The sequence below is a fragment of the Numida meleagris genome, chromosome 4 (genome assembly GCF_002078875.1).
Source record: "Numida meleagris isolate 19003 breed g44 Domestic line chromosome 4, NumMel1.0, whole genome shotgun sequence".
Taxonomy (NCBI): domain Eukaryota; kingdom Metazoa; phylum Chordata; class Aves; order Galliformes; family Numididae; genus Numida; species Numida meleagris.
The window spans coordinates 87,222,391-87,241,103 of record NC_034412.1 but is presented as its reverse complement, the minus strand read 5'-3'; the positions used below and the strand labels follow the sequence as shown (position 1 = coordinate 87,241,103).

General features: G+C 39.0%; 1 protein-coding gene across 7 annotated transcripts in view; it reads left to right on the top strand.

The window, feature by feature from the left end:
• The window catches only part of AFAP1 (actin filament associated protein 1), a 113,205-nt gene that overhangs the window by 71,800 nt on the left and 22,692 nt on the right, over positions 1-18,713 (top strand). For all 7 annotated transcript variants that reach the window (XM_021394805.1, XM_021394810.1, XM_021394809.1 and 4 more), the window contains 4 exons: positions 2,791-2,970; positions 13,482-13,574; positions 14,550-14,634; positions 17,102-17,251. In XM_021394805.1, the coding sequence (XP_021250480.1) occupies positions 2,791-2,970; positions 13,482-13,574; positions 14,550-14,634; positions 17,102-17,251 (508 nt within the window). The remainder of the gene's footprint in view (positions 1-2,790; positions 2,971-13,481; positions 13,575-14,549; positions 14,635-17,101; positions 17,252-18,713) is intronic.

The following is an 18,713-nucleotide window of genomic DNA, read 5'->3' as shown; positions in this document are numbered from 1 at the left end:
ACATACACTTGTTAGTGGATGTATTTGTTTCTTAAGCGAATCTGTCACGTTTCAGAATGATTGGAGGCAGCAATAGAAGATTCTGAAAGTTAGTAAATTGTCAGCTTATAGAAGTCTTTTTGTTTGTTGAAAAGAAGGTCTAATTGAGAGAGACATACCTATCTGTGATATTTAAAGCAATCTGAGGCTTATAGTAACACATCGGCTGGGATCTTCCGGTCTTCCAGTCTGGTGCTTGCAACAGGTCTAGCTAATTATGTAACTAGTAATTACTATAATATCCCAAGTATTAAAAGCTGATTAACATATGATAGAACATATTCTGTAGAACCTTACTATTCTACACTAGTACAGGACAGCTTAGGAGTGTTCGCTTTCCAAGTACTTTAATGCTTGTGGCTGTATGGGAACTATCACGATATGAATTAGTGACATCTGGGTAAGAGGCTTCTGGAAATCTAGTTGGAGTTCATTTGCTAGTTTCCCATGGTTACTGAGGATTTTAATGCTTGTATCCACAAACAAAAGAAATGTTGAATGTGATTTGGTTTGTATTATGTTGTTGTAATATCACTATTTTTGGTCAACATTTTTATCAACATATAACAGAATCAAGTCAGATTTCAGGACCATCCAATTGCAGCTTGAAGAAAGCAAAGAAGAAAAGGGAAAAAAAGCAAATTTTCTCAGAAATCACACAGTATTTCTTCTAGAATTACATTTGTTGTTCTACAGAGAAATATGTTATTTTTTTCTCTTTTCCTTTAGCTACATGTGTGGTCTGCAAAGATTTTTCTCTTTATAGGGATTGTCTTTCATTAATTCTGTAATGGGTATTAAGAAAATAAAAATCCCAATAGGAGTCTAATGACCAAATTACACAAGATTGGTTTATTGTCTGAAGGAGGACTTGGAGATAGAACTTAAGAGATATACAAGTAAAACAAATATGTGTTCTTAGGAATTAGAAATTGCCTGTATTATAAATGTAACCTTCATCATAAAAAGAAAAATAGAATCATAGAATCATAGAATTAGCTAGGTTGGAAAAGACCTACAAGATCACCTAGTCCAACCATCCACCTACCACCAATAACCCCACTAAACCATGTCTCTCAACGCTATATCTAAACGTTTCTTGAACACCTCCAGGGATGGTGACTCAACCACCTCCCTGGGCAGCCCATTCCAGCGCCTGACCACTCTTTCAGAAAAGTAGTGTTTCCTAACGTCCAGCCTAAATTTCCCCTGGCGCAACTTGAAGCCATTCCCCCTCATCCTGTCACTAGTTACAAGAGAGAAGAGGCTGACCCCCAGCTCACTACAACCTCCCTTCAGGTAGTTATAGAAAGTGATAAGGTCCCCCCTGAGCCTCCTCTTCTCCAGACTGAAATGTTTTAATTAGAATTAGACATTATGAATAAGACTTAGTAGGGAATTTTTTTTCACATAAAGTCACTTATTATATAAATTCTTCAGTTTTAGTAATGCATAATTATAAATAAAATATTTAAATTAATGTAAAGGAATCTAAATACTATTAAATGCTTCTTAAAGTGACTAATGTTTTTCTAGGTTTCAGAGCTTGAAAACTTAAGTTTTTTGCAATTACAGCCTTAAAAGCTGTGACCAAGCTGGAGAAATTTTGAGTTAATTGGCCTTGGAGAGAGAGTAGATGATGAGAGTGCAGAGAGTGGCTGTATTTGTTCAGCCTAAGTTGGAGTATTTATGACATCCTTCTAACAGCTATTGTTCTCCTGACAGTTTGCATCATAGCCTGAATATGCAAAAGTCCATGTGCTTTCTTTTGCTCACATTTATACGTATATTCTGTGTGTGTGTGTACTAGTCAGTGTTTAATACCAGATACCTTTTTAGCCTTCATGCTTATTTGCATGAGTAAAAGCCCAAATTGCATTAGTATATAAAATTACTTGGCATTCATATACACAGTTAAACATTGTTCTGTAGTCTGGCACTCTATGACAGCTTTAAGAAACTTAGCTATACTGATGTGCTAGAAGAATGGGAACCGAGTAGCAGGAGAAGTGACATAGAGTGAAACCCTTCACCTTTGAATCACCAATTCAAACACAGATTAAGTAATCAGTAATCCAGCATGGAATGGCTATCCTTTGGCAGCACTTGCTACTGAGAGAAAAAAAAATGGATAATTCATATAGTTTTAGCCAGAAGCTTAAAGAGTAAACCAACATTTGTGTGATTTTTTGCAGTGAATGATGAAACTGAATTAGTTGAAAAACTACAGTCCTGTGACCTTGCCCCTTTCCACACTGTGACAAATTTTGCTACTTATCCCAACAAAAAGGGCAGCTGAATAAGGTGTCTGTTTCTGAGCAAGGACAACATGTAGGCACACCCTAGGTTTGCTTTGATGGTGCTGGAGGGCAGGCTCGGCATCTGGGCTTGAAAGTCATTAACTATACAAGCATGTTCTGCTGCTACCTGTGAACAGATACCCGAAATCACCCTCTCCATACCTGATGGAGTCCAAGATTGAATCATAAAGATAACACAGAACCTTAATGCCCTCCATATGTTGTACCTGTCCTGCAACAGCAGATCTCTATTAGTGTCCGTCTGGAAGCAATTTCACTTTACAAAGAGGATGAGAAGGAGAAATGTGAAGCTAGCATTGGCTAAGCTCCATGGTATGTGGTAAAGGGGTCTGTGGAAAATATTAAAAATAGAATTTCTACATAATAGCAGCTTTCCTCCAAAGTTCAGAAAGATGAGATCTAACTTTTGACCTTTCCTTACGTTTTACAGTGTTACAAAAGTTCCAAGGACCAGCAGCCCCAGATGGAGCTCCTCCTGAATGACTGCAGCATCACCTACATCCCCAAAGACAGCAAAAAGAAGAAACACGAGCTGAAAATCTCACACCAAGGAGCAGATGCACTAGTTCTGGCAGTGCAGAGCAAAGAGCAGGCGGAGCAGTGGCTGAAGGTATGGGGTAACCACTTAAATCCCAACCAGTCTGAAACTACAGAAATCCACACTAAATGGTCTGGCCTTGAGGCAGCTCTTTGGGCAACCAGATGCTCAGTGTCACCCAGCTGCTGTGGGTGTGTGTGCTTTTTTTCACTGCTAATAGCACAATAATAATTGGCACCAAGAGGGGAGATGACAATTCCCTTCCATTTTTTATCTCTAGCTCATTCTCCAGAAGGCTTTGGTGGTTCAGATTCCCTCAGGTAAAGGGAGCTGGCACTCAGCTTGCTTTTTGTGCATCAGCATAGCAGCAAAGGCTACCATGCAGAATTGGGCATGCCACCGTCACAGTCATCTTTTTACAAAAGAGGTAATGCTGAGGAGGTGCCTGCTTGAATTGCTCATAAGGAAGAAAAATTATTCAGATTGTTTAAGTTGATTAAAGTTTACTGGTTCTCATTGAACTGTAGCATCCTCTGCTACAGTTTGCTCTGGGAAAGACAGTTCTGAGAAACAGGATTTTGTCATTTTTCACCTTTTTCTGTTCATTGCCTGAAAATGTGGAAAATCCCAGTGCAAGGGCTGCAGTTTTATACTGGACTTTGCCAATCTCAGATAATGGATAATGGAGTTCAGTGAGGTAGTGTGGGAAACCACTGCACTTTTAGTGGCTTGGTTTAAGACCTTTAAATCCAGCCTTTTAAATGCATGTTGAAAGTCTAAATGCGTAAGACCGATCAGGCATTCTCTATGCTGTGCTCTGATCTAACCTTATATGGTACTTATTTTGCTAAGAATAAATTGTATTTCTCCAAACACAATTGAATTAAACACATAGGAATTTCCTGATGACAGCTTTTTTTTGTAGAGGGGAGGAGAGAGAAAACGCAGCTTAAGAGGTGTGAGCTCTGCTGTGGGTTAACTGACCAAGTGGAAAATTAATCTGTAATTTCTTATTTTGCAACATTAGAACATACCTTTTGAAGGTTTGCAGGATGTCCATGTTTGGTTTTGACTGGGAGTTTGCATTTTATCTTAAAAAATGCACTCTCTGTTCTCTTTATAATAGAAACTAATCTTTATTTGTTAGGCATCTTCTTACACCAGTATCTTAAGTTTTAAAACCTAGCACCATCTGAGTGTCCTGCTAACTCACCTAGAGTTTCAAAAACACTGATGGGAATGAAAAGAAATGCATCAGTCGTATTCTTTGCCAAGGGAATTCCACTTCAGTTAGATCATAGTAACTGCCCCATTATTTCCTGTCTCGTTCTAAACTTGGGTTTAGTAAAGCTGAATACATTGGCACTTATCAGACTTCCTTTCATAAAAATTGTTTTCTCTTTTTTTTTTTTTTTTGTCCATGAAACTTTCTTCACAGAGAACACTGCTAGATTTTCCCATATCCCAGATGCATTCCTGCTACTTAAGAAAAAAAAAAAAGAAAAAAGGTTTTGTACAGTTGCACACAGTTGCACATTTGGCACAGTTGTGTGTGCTGAGGTCGAATGGCTGTACAGTATGCTGTTATCCACAGAGCACATGGAGACAGTCTGACAGCACTTTATTTAGTTCTTCCATGCTGCAAAGCTTTCCAAAAGAGCTATCCCAACAACATGGCAATGTTACTGTACACTCAGCTTCCAGGTCCTCAGTGCTGCTGCAGCACTCTCCATTCTGTACAGTACAAATAGCAAGCCAGCAGCTAACCCACAGTGGTTTGTGCAGCTCTTGCAACAGCTCCACGGTTTCAAGTATGGCTCCTCAGAAAATTAAATTTTTTTATTTTGTGTTTTTAAAAAGGTACGAAAAAATTATGTTTTTTTAAATTATGAAAATACTTGGGCTTTGCTCATTCAGCCCTTAAAATGAGTTTGTGAAGATCGTAATTTCTGTAGGTAATAAACAGGCAGATTTGGACACAATACGAAGGGTCTCTGCATCCTTGGTTTTTAATCATAACACACCCTCTCTGTCAGTGATACTGTATGAATACATACCAGTGGAGCCAGGTTATCGCTCGGAAACAACAGGTTCCCATGAAGAAATCTGTATGCAAGTATCAAGTTAAAGCTTTACGCTTGAGCCGAAAAGCTCAAAATGGATTTGGAGGCCAGATTTTCCCATGGAGGCTAAACTAGATGATCTTTTTAAAGTCAGATGTAATCTCTATAAAATACATTTTCTTAAGCAAATAATTTTAAAATACCTATTGGAAGACAAGGAATATTAGAACAAGTAGAGTTGAAATAAATGCAGAATACTTTAGACCTTTTTTGTAAAGATGACACCAAGAAAACAGCTGATAAACGTGCAAATTGAAGTCTAGACTGGAAACCACAAAGGGAGTTTCAGGTTTACCAGCTAACAAATACTTGATGAAAAAAAGATAGCTGATGTCACCAAAGAGCCTGTCATGATTGCAGAGCATTGAGTGTAACTGGTATAAAATCCAGGCTACAGCTGAGATCATAGCAGTAATACCCTGTACAACATAAAGTGGTGGAAATTTCCAAACTTGAGTCCTAAAATGTTCCCACAAAAATGTACATGAAAAAATGTATGCAGTTACACACTCTGACCCAAACACGAGCTTTTTCCATGTGCGCTTGGAGTATATGTGCATCTGTGTGCACTTTTGTGCATTTGTGGTCAAGTGAGGTCTTAAATCTTCCTGTTTGTCTCAGCACATCCAAAGGACTGATGGAAACTACACACTTATTTGTGAGCATCCCTGGGAAATGCTACATTAGAAATAAAAGGACTACTAAGAAGATTACAAGAAGATGCTTGTTTAGTGGCTTCATTCACACAGATGAATATGTTCTGTGTGCAGGACCTTCAAACTAGGCCACAGAAAACAGCTCTTAATATTAAAAATATGTGGATGCCAAATAAATTATTTCTGAAGCAGCTTCTTGCAGAAGATCAACGGAGAAGGAAATGGTCACCGTGTCTGGCCCCAAGGCCATCCCCTCCTCCTTGAGATGCCTCCTGCAAAAATGAATTTCTGATTTATCACTTATCATTTATCTATCATGCATCGGAAGTAATCTATCAATTGTTTTTGGATCTTGTCCTTGATTTTCATTTTTTCCTAATGCTAAGCACCCTTGGTTAAATTTTCTTCAGTTTATGGTGTGCAGGCATTTTGCAGCAGCTCTTCACTTCAGGGTCTGTCATTGAGCATGTAATGCATCTGTCCTTGTATCTGCATCTATCATTGTCCTGAACTTGTAATAAGAGAGATTTTTTTTCCCAAAAAAGAAGTAAATCAGAGTTATGTCATTCAGTGACCCTATGTTTCTCCTCACAAGACTGTTGAGTTGACCTACCCAACTTCCATCTTTGATAATTGCATGTTATCTCCTGTAAAAGTCTTTGAAAACATCTTTTTTTTTTTCCACTACATTGAGCTTAGTGAGAGGGCCAAGTGGCTTCTGGGCTTCAGTCTTAATGTAGACTGAGTTTCACTGAAGAATAAACTACTGGCGTAGCTCTTTGTTTACCAGTTCAAATCAGCAGAAAACTGAGCTTGTAACTGTAAACATTGTGTGTCTGCTTTTACTTTCTATGGGAATTTCCAGCTGAAGACCTCAAAATACTTCAAACATTACTTTCTTGGCTGAAGCAATGTTCCCTTAAGTTGTTATTATCTCCATTTTTTTAGCTGAGTGAAGTCAAGTGCTGAATGGTTGTACCTTAAAACTGAGTAGAAATGCATTAGCGGATGCATGCTCAGAACAACTGTTTTCCACACAGTGCTTGTTGGTTTACAAGTAACTGTAGGCATGTGCAGTGTCCTGGGACAGTCAGGCTCGGTTCTTTCTGCACCACATCACCAGTGCAATGCAGTGGTGGCAGAACCTGGAGGCTCAGAGGGTTGAAGTGCATGTGAACTCTGTGACAGCCTGTAAGATCCCTCCTGGTGTGCTTGGGCAGAGCAGGAGGACCCTGGCTTTGCTGGGCCGTGGCCAACAGCCCCATGAACCAGTGTGTCTGTGTGACTGGCACAGTGGGAAATGATGTGCTTTAAAAAAAAAGCAGATGCTGTATGTAATATTTTTTTAAAAAGCAATGAATATGGAACCACAAACATGCTATTTGCTTGCTTTCTAAGGGATACATTTTCTTTACGTTCCTGGCTAAAATCACAAATGCAAACTGTAGAAAATCACAGAGCAGAACTTGGGAGGGCTGAGATTGCATCCTCTGCTTTCCCCACTAGACAGCATTCCATCTGTCTCCTACTTGCAGCTTTGGATGGCAAATTATTTAAACAATACCCAGCTCAGATTTATGGGTAGAAATGTATTCTGCATCCCCGCACCACCTGGGCTAGGGGTGCAGCCCTGTGCAGGGGCACGGCTCCCCATGCAGGGCAATGCCTCCAGCCACTCAGCACTGCCTGTCGTGGGCTCTATCTGGTCCAGTGGCCATATATGGAAATTGTCTTAATGGTACCAATGCAAGAAAAAGAACACAGGGTTTGTCTTGGTTGAATATGCCAGGAAAGTATCTTTAAGGGATATACAAGCAGTAAGATAGGCTTGCTGGCTGTTAGTTTGCTGGAATCTCATCCCCAATTTACTCAGAGAAATGGCAATAAGACAGAAAGATGAATCTTTTCAGGTTAGGGTATGCTTCAGGATGTTGTTTTCATAAAAGGGGTTTCTTTTCAGGACTTAAAGCATAGACTGTGAATAACTTCTGCTTTTCCTCTGATTTCCATGGGTAAACTTCTTGAGGTACTTCTTCTACTTCTCTTCAAAGTGCTAGTAGAGCTTTGGTGCTCTGTTAAGGAGGATAAGATTTACACTAATGTATGTAGTGCATAAGGGGTCCAGTGAAGAGGGAAGATGAGAGTTTAGTCATGCCAAGTCCCAGAACTCCTGGAGCACTGAGCAAGAGGTGCTTCAGGAGCAAGAACTGCTGGAATAACTCTGGAGCCAATTGCATTTCCCTCTGCTTGGTTGTGCATACACAGATTTCAGCTTGATCATATTCCCAGCTTCAGAGCTAAGAAGCAGAGACAAGAGGCAGGGAACATCAGCCCTCCCTGCTTCTAGCAGCTTATGTATTCTGTGAAACATATGAGTAGATGGGGACAGGAAGGTTTGTTGGTTGGTTGGGTGATTTCTAGTCTGGCTACATAAAGGAATGAAGCAAATATCCTTCAAGAAATGAAGCAGAAGTATTTCTTTTAAACTCAGTCAATTTAATCTTTTCTCTGCCTGTTGTGGGAGATGGTGGCTGTCTCACAGACATTAAATTCCTGTGAGTTTCATGAAAACAGGTGTTGGGTGGACAAGAGATCTAATGATCATATCTCTGTGGTAAGTACAGTCTGTGACTGACCTCATCCCGTGGTATCTATCAGGACAAAGTTTCATAAGCTCTTCAGGCACGGGGAGGGCTTCCAGTCTTATTCCTTCTCATTACCAAAGAGCTCGACCACAAGGAACCAGCTGCATACTTAGTACTTTTGCTCAGAATTTACTAGGTTTCTTTCTGGCTGGGTACAGTTAGTAGGTAGCTGACTTTCTGGTTTACAGCACATTTTTATCTGGCAATTGGATCTTTGAAGGTAGCTGGAAAAAGCTAATTTGATTCTTCTGATTTTGCATGTAAAAAGAATAAATGCAGGGCAACTGTTTTGCCTGCAGTCGTGGTGTGTCATTTAAAATAAAATACACATTGTAGAAATTTATGTGTGAGTGCAGGTATGAAAGATTTGTAGTAAACATTAGTGCTTTTAGTGTAGTAGGCTTTTGTAAAGAGAGAAATATTGCAGACATACTGTGTGGCAAAAATTCCACTGGCTTCACCCATCATTATCAGCTGCTTTGGGTAGGGAATCTTCCCAGCTGTGTACCTGCAAATATTTCCCCTCTGTTCCTCATGGCGCCAACATCAGTGCAATACACTTGCATATCCAGACCCAGCTGGGGATTCAAGACCTTCCTATAACATAAATCAGTAAAAATAATTCAGTTCAGGCTGCACAAGCTTTTTCCATGCCTGCATTTGAAAGAGGCAGTTCTGAAATCTAATTGTAATATTGTTATGGTAACTGATATTTAAAATTCTTATGATGGAAGAACAGGAGATTATTTTAAATGTATTTAGTTTTGAAGCTATCCAAACAAATGAAAGATCTTCTGTTTTCTGGTTACATTTGCTCATATCTTTTAAATATTTTAATACATAGCTTGTTTACAATCTTAGTTTGATTTTCCTGGCAGATCATCCTATGCGTGTGTCTATGTAATATATGATGCATTTATAGTGAGAAGAAGAGAAGGATTTCCTTTTTCTTATGTGTGGGAAAATTTTAGCCATTAATGGAGTATGCTCCATTACAAAGTAATCTCAGTACAGCCTTCCAATTCATGCCATTTTATTAAAGATCACACATTTTGGGATTTCTTTTATTTGCTTTCTAGTTTTGGAACCACTGAGATTATATATTTATTCATATTTTCATGCATTTCATTGCAAGGGATAAAAGTTTTCTGACCTCCTCTCTCTGCTCCTGCTCACAAGTATTTTTTAATGAAAGTAGTGTTCTTTTGTTTTCATATGACTCCAGGAGATGGAACATTATAGAAAAAAGTTGACAAGAACTCTGAGTCTTGTGACAGAAATTATGCAAGTTGGCAACACTGGTGGAATGTTTTATCCTTAAAATTTTGAGTTAAAGCTATAAGCATGTGAAAACCTCATTTATAATGGCAGCTGTCTGCAAACGTAATTATAGAGAGTGCATCCAGGCAAGCATTATATATTAAAGGCATTTCATCCTGGTGAGTTCTGAAAGTATGAATTTTATGCTGTGCATCAAACACAATTATATTGCACATAGAAGGTGATGAGGAAGCCTTTGCTAATGAACCCCTTGAGCCCAGTTGAAGTGTGGAATCCTTGAAAATTCATTTTCTTCAGATCTTGACATGAACTTCCATTTGGCAGTGTGTTATTTTTTCAATCAAAATTTAATTACAATCCAATTAAACACTTTAGCTTCTCCTTAAATATGTGAGGTATGATAAGAACCATATTTACTTGAGTGCATGACTTTGCACATACTATTCGGTTAGCGCTGCCAAATCATTTCCCTCTGTTCTGTCTGTAACTCCCATTACTATCTGCTTTTGCCAGAATTAACTAACTGTGTGGTGTGAGCAGATGCTGAAAACATGAGCCATTGAATCAGGGTCATGCAGGAGACAGAAATGAATGTTCCCAGAAACTGTGTTTTCTCTAGCTGAAGACCAGCAATTGAAAGGAAATTAGTACACAGAAACAAATTGTGATGTGTCAGTGGAGACTTAGGGCGAAGTTTAACTCTGAGATGCAAATGTTCTGCAATAGACATATCTACATTTTCCATTAAAAAGCACACCCAGTGCCATGAATTTGATAATACTGGGCTTATGTTTCTCAGAAAAGACACAGGAAAGTTCAGACAATCATGAAAGGATACTGAAACATTTTATGATACTTAGAACTAAAAATGTATGTTCATTTCCCTCCTCTGCTTAATTTGTTATGTGACATTGAGTGAGTGATTTAATCTTTCTTTCATTTCTGAGCTCTCAATTTGTAATATAGAGCCGGTTCTCTTCCTGTCTTTATAGGCAGGAAGTGCCATTACAGGCACTATAGGGTATAGTGCCTTTAATTTATGATGTGCTCATGAGTTGTCTATGTAAGTAAGTCCATAAACATTTGGTTTGCTTAGCTTCACCCTTACGGGAACTTCAGTGCTGTGAAAATAACTTTAAACTGTGTTTGATGGTGTCTTCAGCTGTTTAATGGTTTCTACATCAAAACTGTTCAGTTCAAAACTGGGAAGAGGCTGTTATTATCCTTCTCCCTATTTAAGGAAATCTAGATTTTGACAGTTAGCTAATTGCTGTTTTCTCTGGACTCGGGAGTTCTCAGACCAGGTCCTCCTCACTCCTATCCAGGCTTGCTATAAACAGGGAAAAAGAGAGAGCAGGATGTGTAAACACAGCCACGTACATTTAAAATGGAAAATCTGCTTGTCTAGCAGGAAGGCTTCCGGCAGTGTAGGATGTCTTTCCTCCGTAGCTAGCCAGACTCTGCTGTCCTCATGTGGCTGCGGCTGTAATCCAGTAGTGTGTGATCAGTGGTGCGTACAGAATAGAGTCGTAGAATCATTTAGGTTGGAAAAGACCCTTAAGATCTTCAAGTCCAACCATCACCTCACACCACCAAGCCCACCACTAAACCACGTCCCTAAGTGTCCCAGTCACATGTCTCTTAAATACCTCCAGGACAGCGTATCAATAATTTTTCTGGGAAGCCCATTCCAATGCCTAACCATCCCATCCATAGGGATATTCTTCTTCATATCCAATCTAAACCTCCTCTGGTTCAACTTAAGACTCTTTTCTCTTATGCAGTCACTTGTCACCTGAGAAAAAAGACTGATACCCTCCTCAATGCAGCCTCCTGCCAATCAGCTGTAGAGAGCAGTGAGGTCTCCCCTTAGACCGACTTCTTTTCTGCAGATGAAACAACCCCAATTCCCTCAACCATTCCTCAAAAGTCTTGTTTTTCAGTCATTTCACCACTTCCATTGCTCCTCTGAACATTCTCCACCAACTCGGTACCTGTCTTGTAGTGGGGGGTCCAAAACAACTCAGTACTTGAAGTGTGGCGTCAACAGGTTCAATCTCACCACTGCAAAGGGACAGTCCCTTCGCTGGTCCTGCTGGCCACGCTATTCCTCATGCAGGCCAAGCTACCATTGGCCTTCTTGGCCACCTGGGCACACTACTGATTCATGTTCAGCCAGCTGTCGACCAGTGCTCCCAGGTCCTTTTCTGCCAAGCTGCTTTCCAGCCACTCCTGCCAAAGTCTATACTGCTGCATGGGGTTGTTAAGACTGAAGTGCAGTACTTGGCATTTTGCCTGTTGAATGTTGCACAGTTGGACTCAGCCCATCGATGCAGCCTATTCATATCCTTCACAGAGCCTTCCAGCACTCAAACAGATCAACCCTCTGAAACCAACTTGGTGTCATTTGCAAATTTAATGAGGGTAAACTTGATCCCCTCATCAAGGTCATTTGCTAAAATGTTAAACAAAACCGGCCTCAGTGCTGAGCCCTAGGGAGCATGACTTGTGAGCAGTCACCAATTAGATTTAACTCCATTCACAACAACCCTTTGGGCCCTGCCATCCAGCCAGTTTTTTACCCAGCAGACAGTATATCCATCGAAGCCATGAGTAGCCAGTTTCTCCAGGAGAAGACTGTGGGAAACATTGTCAAATGGCTTGCTAAAGTCCAAGTAAACAGCATCCACAGCCTTTTCCTTGTCCACTCGGTAGGTCATCATGTCATAGAAGAGATCAGGTTAGACAGGCAAGACCTGCTTTTTTTAAGCGATTAGATGTGCTAAACACTAATTAGATGTGTTGAATGCTGAAAAACTCTCTTTGGAAATGTTGTATTCTGATTTTGTTTTCTGTCTGCTGTTATCTTACTAGTCTATCCAAATACCTGCTTAAAGTTTTTATTTCATGTATGACTGAAAAGCTTTAAAAGGTTACTAGTGGATATTGCTGCTTTCCCTGGCTCACCTTTTCTGACTGCTCATATAGACCTTAGGCTTGTATTTCATGGCAGTCAGAAGGCAAGTAAGTTGGCAGTAGCATGTGTGACAAAAGAAGTGTAGTCAGTCTCCCTTGGCATGAATCTGCATAGGAAAGTCAAGATCTGTTCTCATCAGCACAAGTAGTTTTAGGCTGATAATCATCAGGTGGGAACCTCACTAGAAAAAAAAGTAGTTGTCATAGGAAATCATCAGATGTCTTTAGTCATCACTTCTACATTTTAATAGTTTCAGATTTTGAAATTCTTAACTTTCTATTGAGATCTCAGTGATTTCAGTGAGATTTTTCTTTAACATTTTAAAAATAGACCTAATGTCATTACCACTTTTGAGAAATCATTTACAATTACTTTGACTATACCTTTATGTCAGTATGCAAGTATAAAATAAAAATGTCACGAAATACCACTGCACAGTATTAACTGTAGATCAATCGTCACTTCCTTAGTTCTCCAGTAGCAAAAAAAACCCCTTGGATCTAATCCCACTTTTTTGTCATCATAATGCAGTTAATTTGGTGGTGTCAGCTAAGTTCATATTGCAGAAGAAGCACACAGAAATCAGCAGCGCTTTGGTGTCTTTACTCAGGAGGGCCTCAGAGTTTAGCTTGTCTGGAAACTGATTCCTTCTACCTCTAGACACCATGTCTCCTGCAGGTTGTACATGAAAGGGCTCAGGGAAGCAGTACGAGAGTTTCATAGTGGCAGCCTGCCCGATGCACTGCTGTGGACAGAAAGATTTTCACACCACTGCTTTTCTAGCCTGCCAGCCTACTAAATGCTTGTGTGATTCTCCTTTCCATTTCCCCTTCATGTGTGTACGTAATTTCTCAAATTTGTATTTGGTAAGGAATTAATTGGTTTTGCCTTTGCTCCTAAGGTTATAAAAGATGTGTGCAGCAACTGTACAGGCACTGTGGACTCTGACGGGCCATTGTCTAGTTCTCCAGTACACAAGACAGAGCTGGAAAAGGTAACATTACCAAGATGATTAACGCTAACTTTCACACAACTATTAGAGAGGCTGTGATAGACACTGCATGGTTTAGTGGATGTTCTTCAGACCACAGAGATTTCATCACTAGCTTTCTGAGGGCATAGTCTGTCCCCCGGTGGCATCTCACTGCAGTCATTATTCTTACGTTGCATTGTACCCAGGAAGCTAAGAGCAAAATATCTTCCACAATAGCTCACATGCTTTCTATGCACAAGGCCACAGCAGCTGTGTTTGCATGCTTGCTCGCACCAGCACATCATTAACAAAGTAACTGGTAATACCAATAAATAGTTGTATTCTAAAGTACTCCCCTTAAAACAATTTTTCCATGGTTTCTTGTTGCTATACTCTGTACATCTTCATGACTCCACCACTCATGAAGAATGTGGTGCCAGCATAATCTTTATCCCACCTCATCCTGTATCTCATACACAGCAGTTACAGGATAACTGGTGCTAAAACTCTTATTTCAGAAGCCCCTATTTTGCACATACTGAAAATATTTAAGCACTAGGTAGGAATGCACTTTTTTCTGACAAGCTGTAATTGTAAATGCATGTGTGAAATATTAAAAAAAAATCGTTTTAATATTTGTCTTATCCATGTTCATTGTTTTGCAGATTGTTCATTGCTTAGCAGATTAATACACAGCGACACTGTACAATCTAGTAATGTACTCAGAACATAATGTGCAATGATTTTTCACTTCTTAGAAGGAAAATCTTTTGGTATAGGCTTAATTTGTGATTTTTGTGCTATTCTAAATTCTATATGGAAGTATAAAAAAACAATTTTAAACTGAACTTTTTACTGACTTCTGTTTACCTTCCAAATGGGTCAGTGCTTGAAAAGTGTTTTATTCGTAGCAAGCATATTTTAAATTGACTCATGACACTTAATGTGGTGAAGGTGACAACATGATATGGCAGCTGATCTCTTTTGTCCCTGCAGAAGTTGTCATCTGAGAGACCAAGCTCAGATGGAGAGGGTGCTGTGGAAAATGGCATCACCACAGTGTGCAATGGGAAAGAACAAGGTATGTCTGAAGTGCAGGGATGCTTGCTGTGAAGAATATGTGCAAATATGAAGAGAGAGGTAGTAAAAATGCATCTGGCTTTTTTTTTTAAGTAGCAATGCTTTTGAATTGTTACTCAGTGGGTAAAATCAGTATATTAGTATAAAGAAGCAGAATATAGAAATTTTGATTTGGCTTTTTGTCTGTTCAGAAGTACAGTTTTTTAGGGACAAGAGCGACCACTGTAGGCAACTAACAGTTGCTTATGGTGACTCTAACTGTACAGTGGAAATATAAATAGTGGATGTATAAACTTTAGGCAAAAAAAACCTATCACTGCATATTAGAAGGAAAGGATCATATATACTATATATATATACGTATATATATCTCAGTTTATATGCATGTGTATGTGTCTGCACACATTAAAAAACTAAATATTATGTATGATTATATGTATTAATATACTGAAATGTACACAATCATGTTATATCAGTGGGTTTGTGTGTATGTCTTCATGTAATTTTAAATATGCTGCTTTGGAGCCATGCATAGTTTGTAATCCTTATTATCAGAGGCACGTCCCAAAACGAGGAAATTTTCCCTGAGTTATATCTAAAAAACTCAACCTCTCTGCTCTCAACTCCACACCCTTTGTTTTCTCCCCCAAACAAAGGAAATTGTGTGATTTCCTTAACGTGCTGTGTAGCAGTGGTATCATCTAGATGCATAAAATTGACATTTTTCTGCAGCTGTGAAGACGAAGTGTAACGTGAGCTGCAGGAAACACAGTATGTCGATACTGGCTTTGGTGCCAGCCCTGTCTCGCCTTTTGATTCATTCCCACTGTCTTCTTCCTGCGTCATTTTCCAGCATTTCCTCACCATTCAGATCTCTGACATACTCAGTAGAATGGAACAATGTCAGTTATTGTGGTTTCCAGAAGCTGCAGTACGTGCTTAGGTTTCACAGCATAGCTGCTAAGCTTTCAGAAAGCCTAGTGCTCTGGTTTTAACCTCTGCAGCCCGCTGAGCACCTCTGACATACACAAACCAAAACCAGGTGCTGTCCAAGATGTCCCAGAGTGACCAGTGGCTCAGGTGCCCTTCAGGAAGCATGCTGACGGGGCATGTGCTGCTAGGAAGCCAGCACATCTGCATTGGTGTTTACTGGAAGAAAAAGCCATCTACACCTAAAAAGCACCTTTTGCCCCCCAGCACTGCATGTAGCAGGTGGAAGATTTGTAAAGTCTTGGCCACAGATACAATTACTAAATCATTTTCCATGTTTGCTAGCAATTAAGCTAAACATGATAAATTATGCCCTTGTTGAGTCCCAAACTACTACTCTGTTTTCCGTGTATTCCTCTTCCCAGTTCATAATTTCAGATAATTATTTTTCATGTGAACATTTTGTTCTTTTTCTCCTCAGTTTACACAAGCCCATAACCACTAAATTTTCTGTCTGGGGAAGTAGCAAACAGAACTAAGGATGTCAGGGATAAACTTAGAACAGCTCAATCAGTAACTATCTTAAATGTAATTTTCATCAAAATCATAAGTCAGGGCAATTTCATGGGTAGATTTGCTACCCTGTCAGTTAACAGGTTGACTTTTGCTCTGCTGATGGAATCCAAATCCACTGAATGTCATTTCTGAAATAAAGATCCTTTCATTATTTTGGTTTTACTTTGCAAATAAATTGCCTTTTACTTTTTTTAAAATTCTGTTTGCTTTTAGAAACTTTTTTTTTCTTATTTTTCACCTGGTTAGTTAGGATTTTAGTCAGATAGGCACTTTTAAAAATGATATCCACAATCTTTGCTATGTTACCTTCAGTAGCTCAACATGGCTGAATGCACAGACTGGTTGTTAGCAAGATCCATCCTTTCAGCAAGCTTTATGTTTTATGTGGTCAGCAACCATGATCACAAAAAGTGCCAGCTTTTAATTACTGAGTGCTTATACTGATCCCACTAATTTAATTGTTAATAGCTATTTTATAAGTCTTGTCTTTCTAATAGGCCTATTGTGATTAGATTCCTTAATAGCAGAGCCATTTTTGCTAGGCAAGCATGTTGTGTCTTTGTTAATTAATTGTTGACTTTTATTAGATAAATGTTTAGAATAGTGGCTGATCATCCAGCTGGATTTTTATTCTCGTGTGTATGAGCTAAAGAGTTTGTTGATACTGATAAACTACTAAAATGAGTGCTTTGGAAGGAGACTTTAAGCTTGATTAGTTGAAATTAAATTAGAAGTTTGATTTTTGTTTTCCTTATCCTTCCAAATGCAATGATTTTTATAGCAAAGGGGTGATTTATAGGCATCAGTATTCAGGAGGACATATAATGTTTATTTCATTGCAGACTGCAACTGTACAAATGTTTACTTTGCATTGTTTGCCAGAGCTACTTTTTTATTCAGGTTTTCTCTCTGGGCTTCATAATTTAAACACACTAAAATGCACATTTCTGCTTTTTTAATAGTGAAGAGGAAAAAAAGTTCAAAAACAGAAGCCAAGGGCACTGTGACTAAAGTAACAGGGAAAAAAATAACGAAGATCATTGGTTTAGGAAAGAAAAAGCCATCAACAGATGAACAGACCTCATCAGCTGAAGAAGATGTTCCAACATGTGGTAAGTTGTTTTCCTTCCTGGGTCTTCAAGGCAGTTTGTGACTAAAAATTTTTAACATTCTAGCCTAGAAAGTCCCATAGATTTGCTTTTACTGCTGAATTTTACCTCTACATCAAAAAGATGCACTCAGATTGAAAGAGTAGAGTAATCAAGAGCTTATCATTCAAATAGAGACTAAAAGAGCTTGGCTTTTTAAATAAAGGAGTAGCACAGGCCTTGAAGGAGACAAGAGCTGTTTTCAAACCAATAGGTATAAAACAACTATAAGTTGGATTATAAGATAAATTTACACTTGGTTTTAGAAAGAAGTACCTGGGAAGGAATCAAGTCTTTTTAATGAGTTTATATGCAATGGCAATCATGACAGCAGCCACCTGGTCTCAGCTAAAGTGATTTGACTTTGTTGGTTCCTAAAATGGTGCCTATTGGGCAAATTTCTAGTAAGCTATTTTAACTGCTAATGTTTACTGCTGTTAATGATGGCTGTAGTGCTTGGCAACACCAGGAAAGTATGTAAGGAAAGACATGCAGAAAATGTCTGTTTTGTATCTGAGCTATTAATATTTGCGCACTATTAAGGACTATTTGTAATGCATTTAGCCAGTGTCCTCACAGCTCTCTATTTTCAAGCAATGCAATGCATTGACATTCTCTTCTTTGCCTTTTGGTACTCCAATATTAAGTAATGCCTACTCATGTCAACAAGTTTGTTCCCATCCTTCTTCCAAACTTTCCAAAAAAAAAAAAAAAAAACCATAGCAAGAAAACTGTGAAGCAGTTGCACTGGGTTTTGAATTTGGGTTGGCCTTTTCCCCTTGAATTGATTAGGAAATCTTGGGAAACCCAGAAATCTGTGATTAGGCAGCAGCTGGCAGAACTTCTTGGTGCATGAAATGTAATAGATGCTTGCCCAGTGTGAAAGAAGATTCACGGACCACCAGCAAGAACTTCACAGACTGCAGATGGCTCTCAAGGCCATTTTAGGAATCATTCCCGTAAGAAATCTTTGATGAAATAAGTGTGTGCATATGTCTGTATATCAGCTAAGTACAGATGTGATTTATCAAGCAAAAGAACAGCTGGGAAAAACTGTGTCCAGCCAGATGCATTGTCCAAACCATCTGGCTTCCATAAAACTTCTAACTTCCTGGGTCTTGTAGTCCATTGATTATTCCATATTATGTGAGATGTTAACCACAGCTGTACAATCTAATTCCTACTACTTCTACCTTTATTTCAGATACGGGCATAAATATAGCCATTACTATTGTCTGCATTTGGCTATACAACTTGCAAATTTTATAGAAGAATTTAAGTATCTAGGCTTTAGTCATCACAGGAAGTCTTTGCAGGAGTTTCTCACCACCAGAAATTTGTCTGAGTGCAATGCCCTCTGGGAGGTTGCTCCATAGTTGAAGGCTTTTACACTTTAGAAGGTTCTGCCTTACAGGAACAAAGGGAA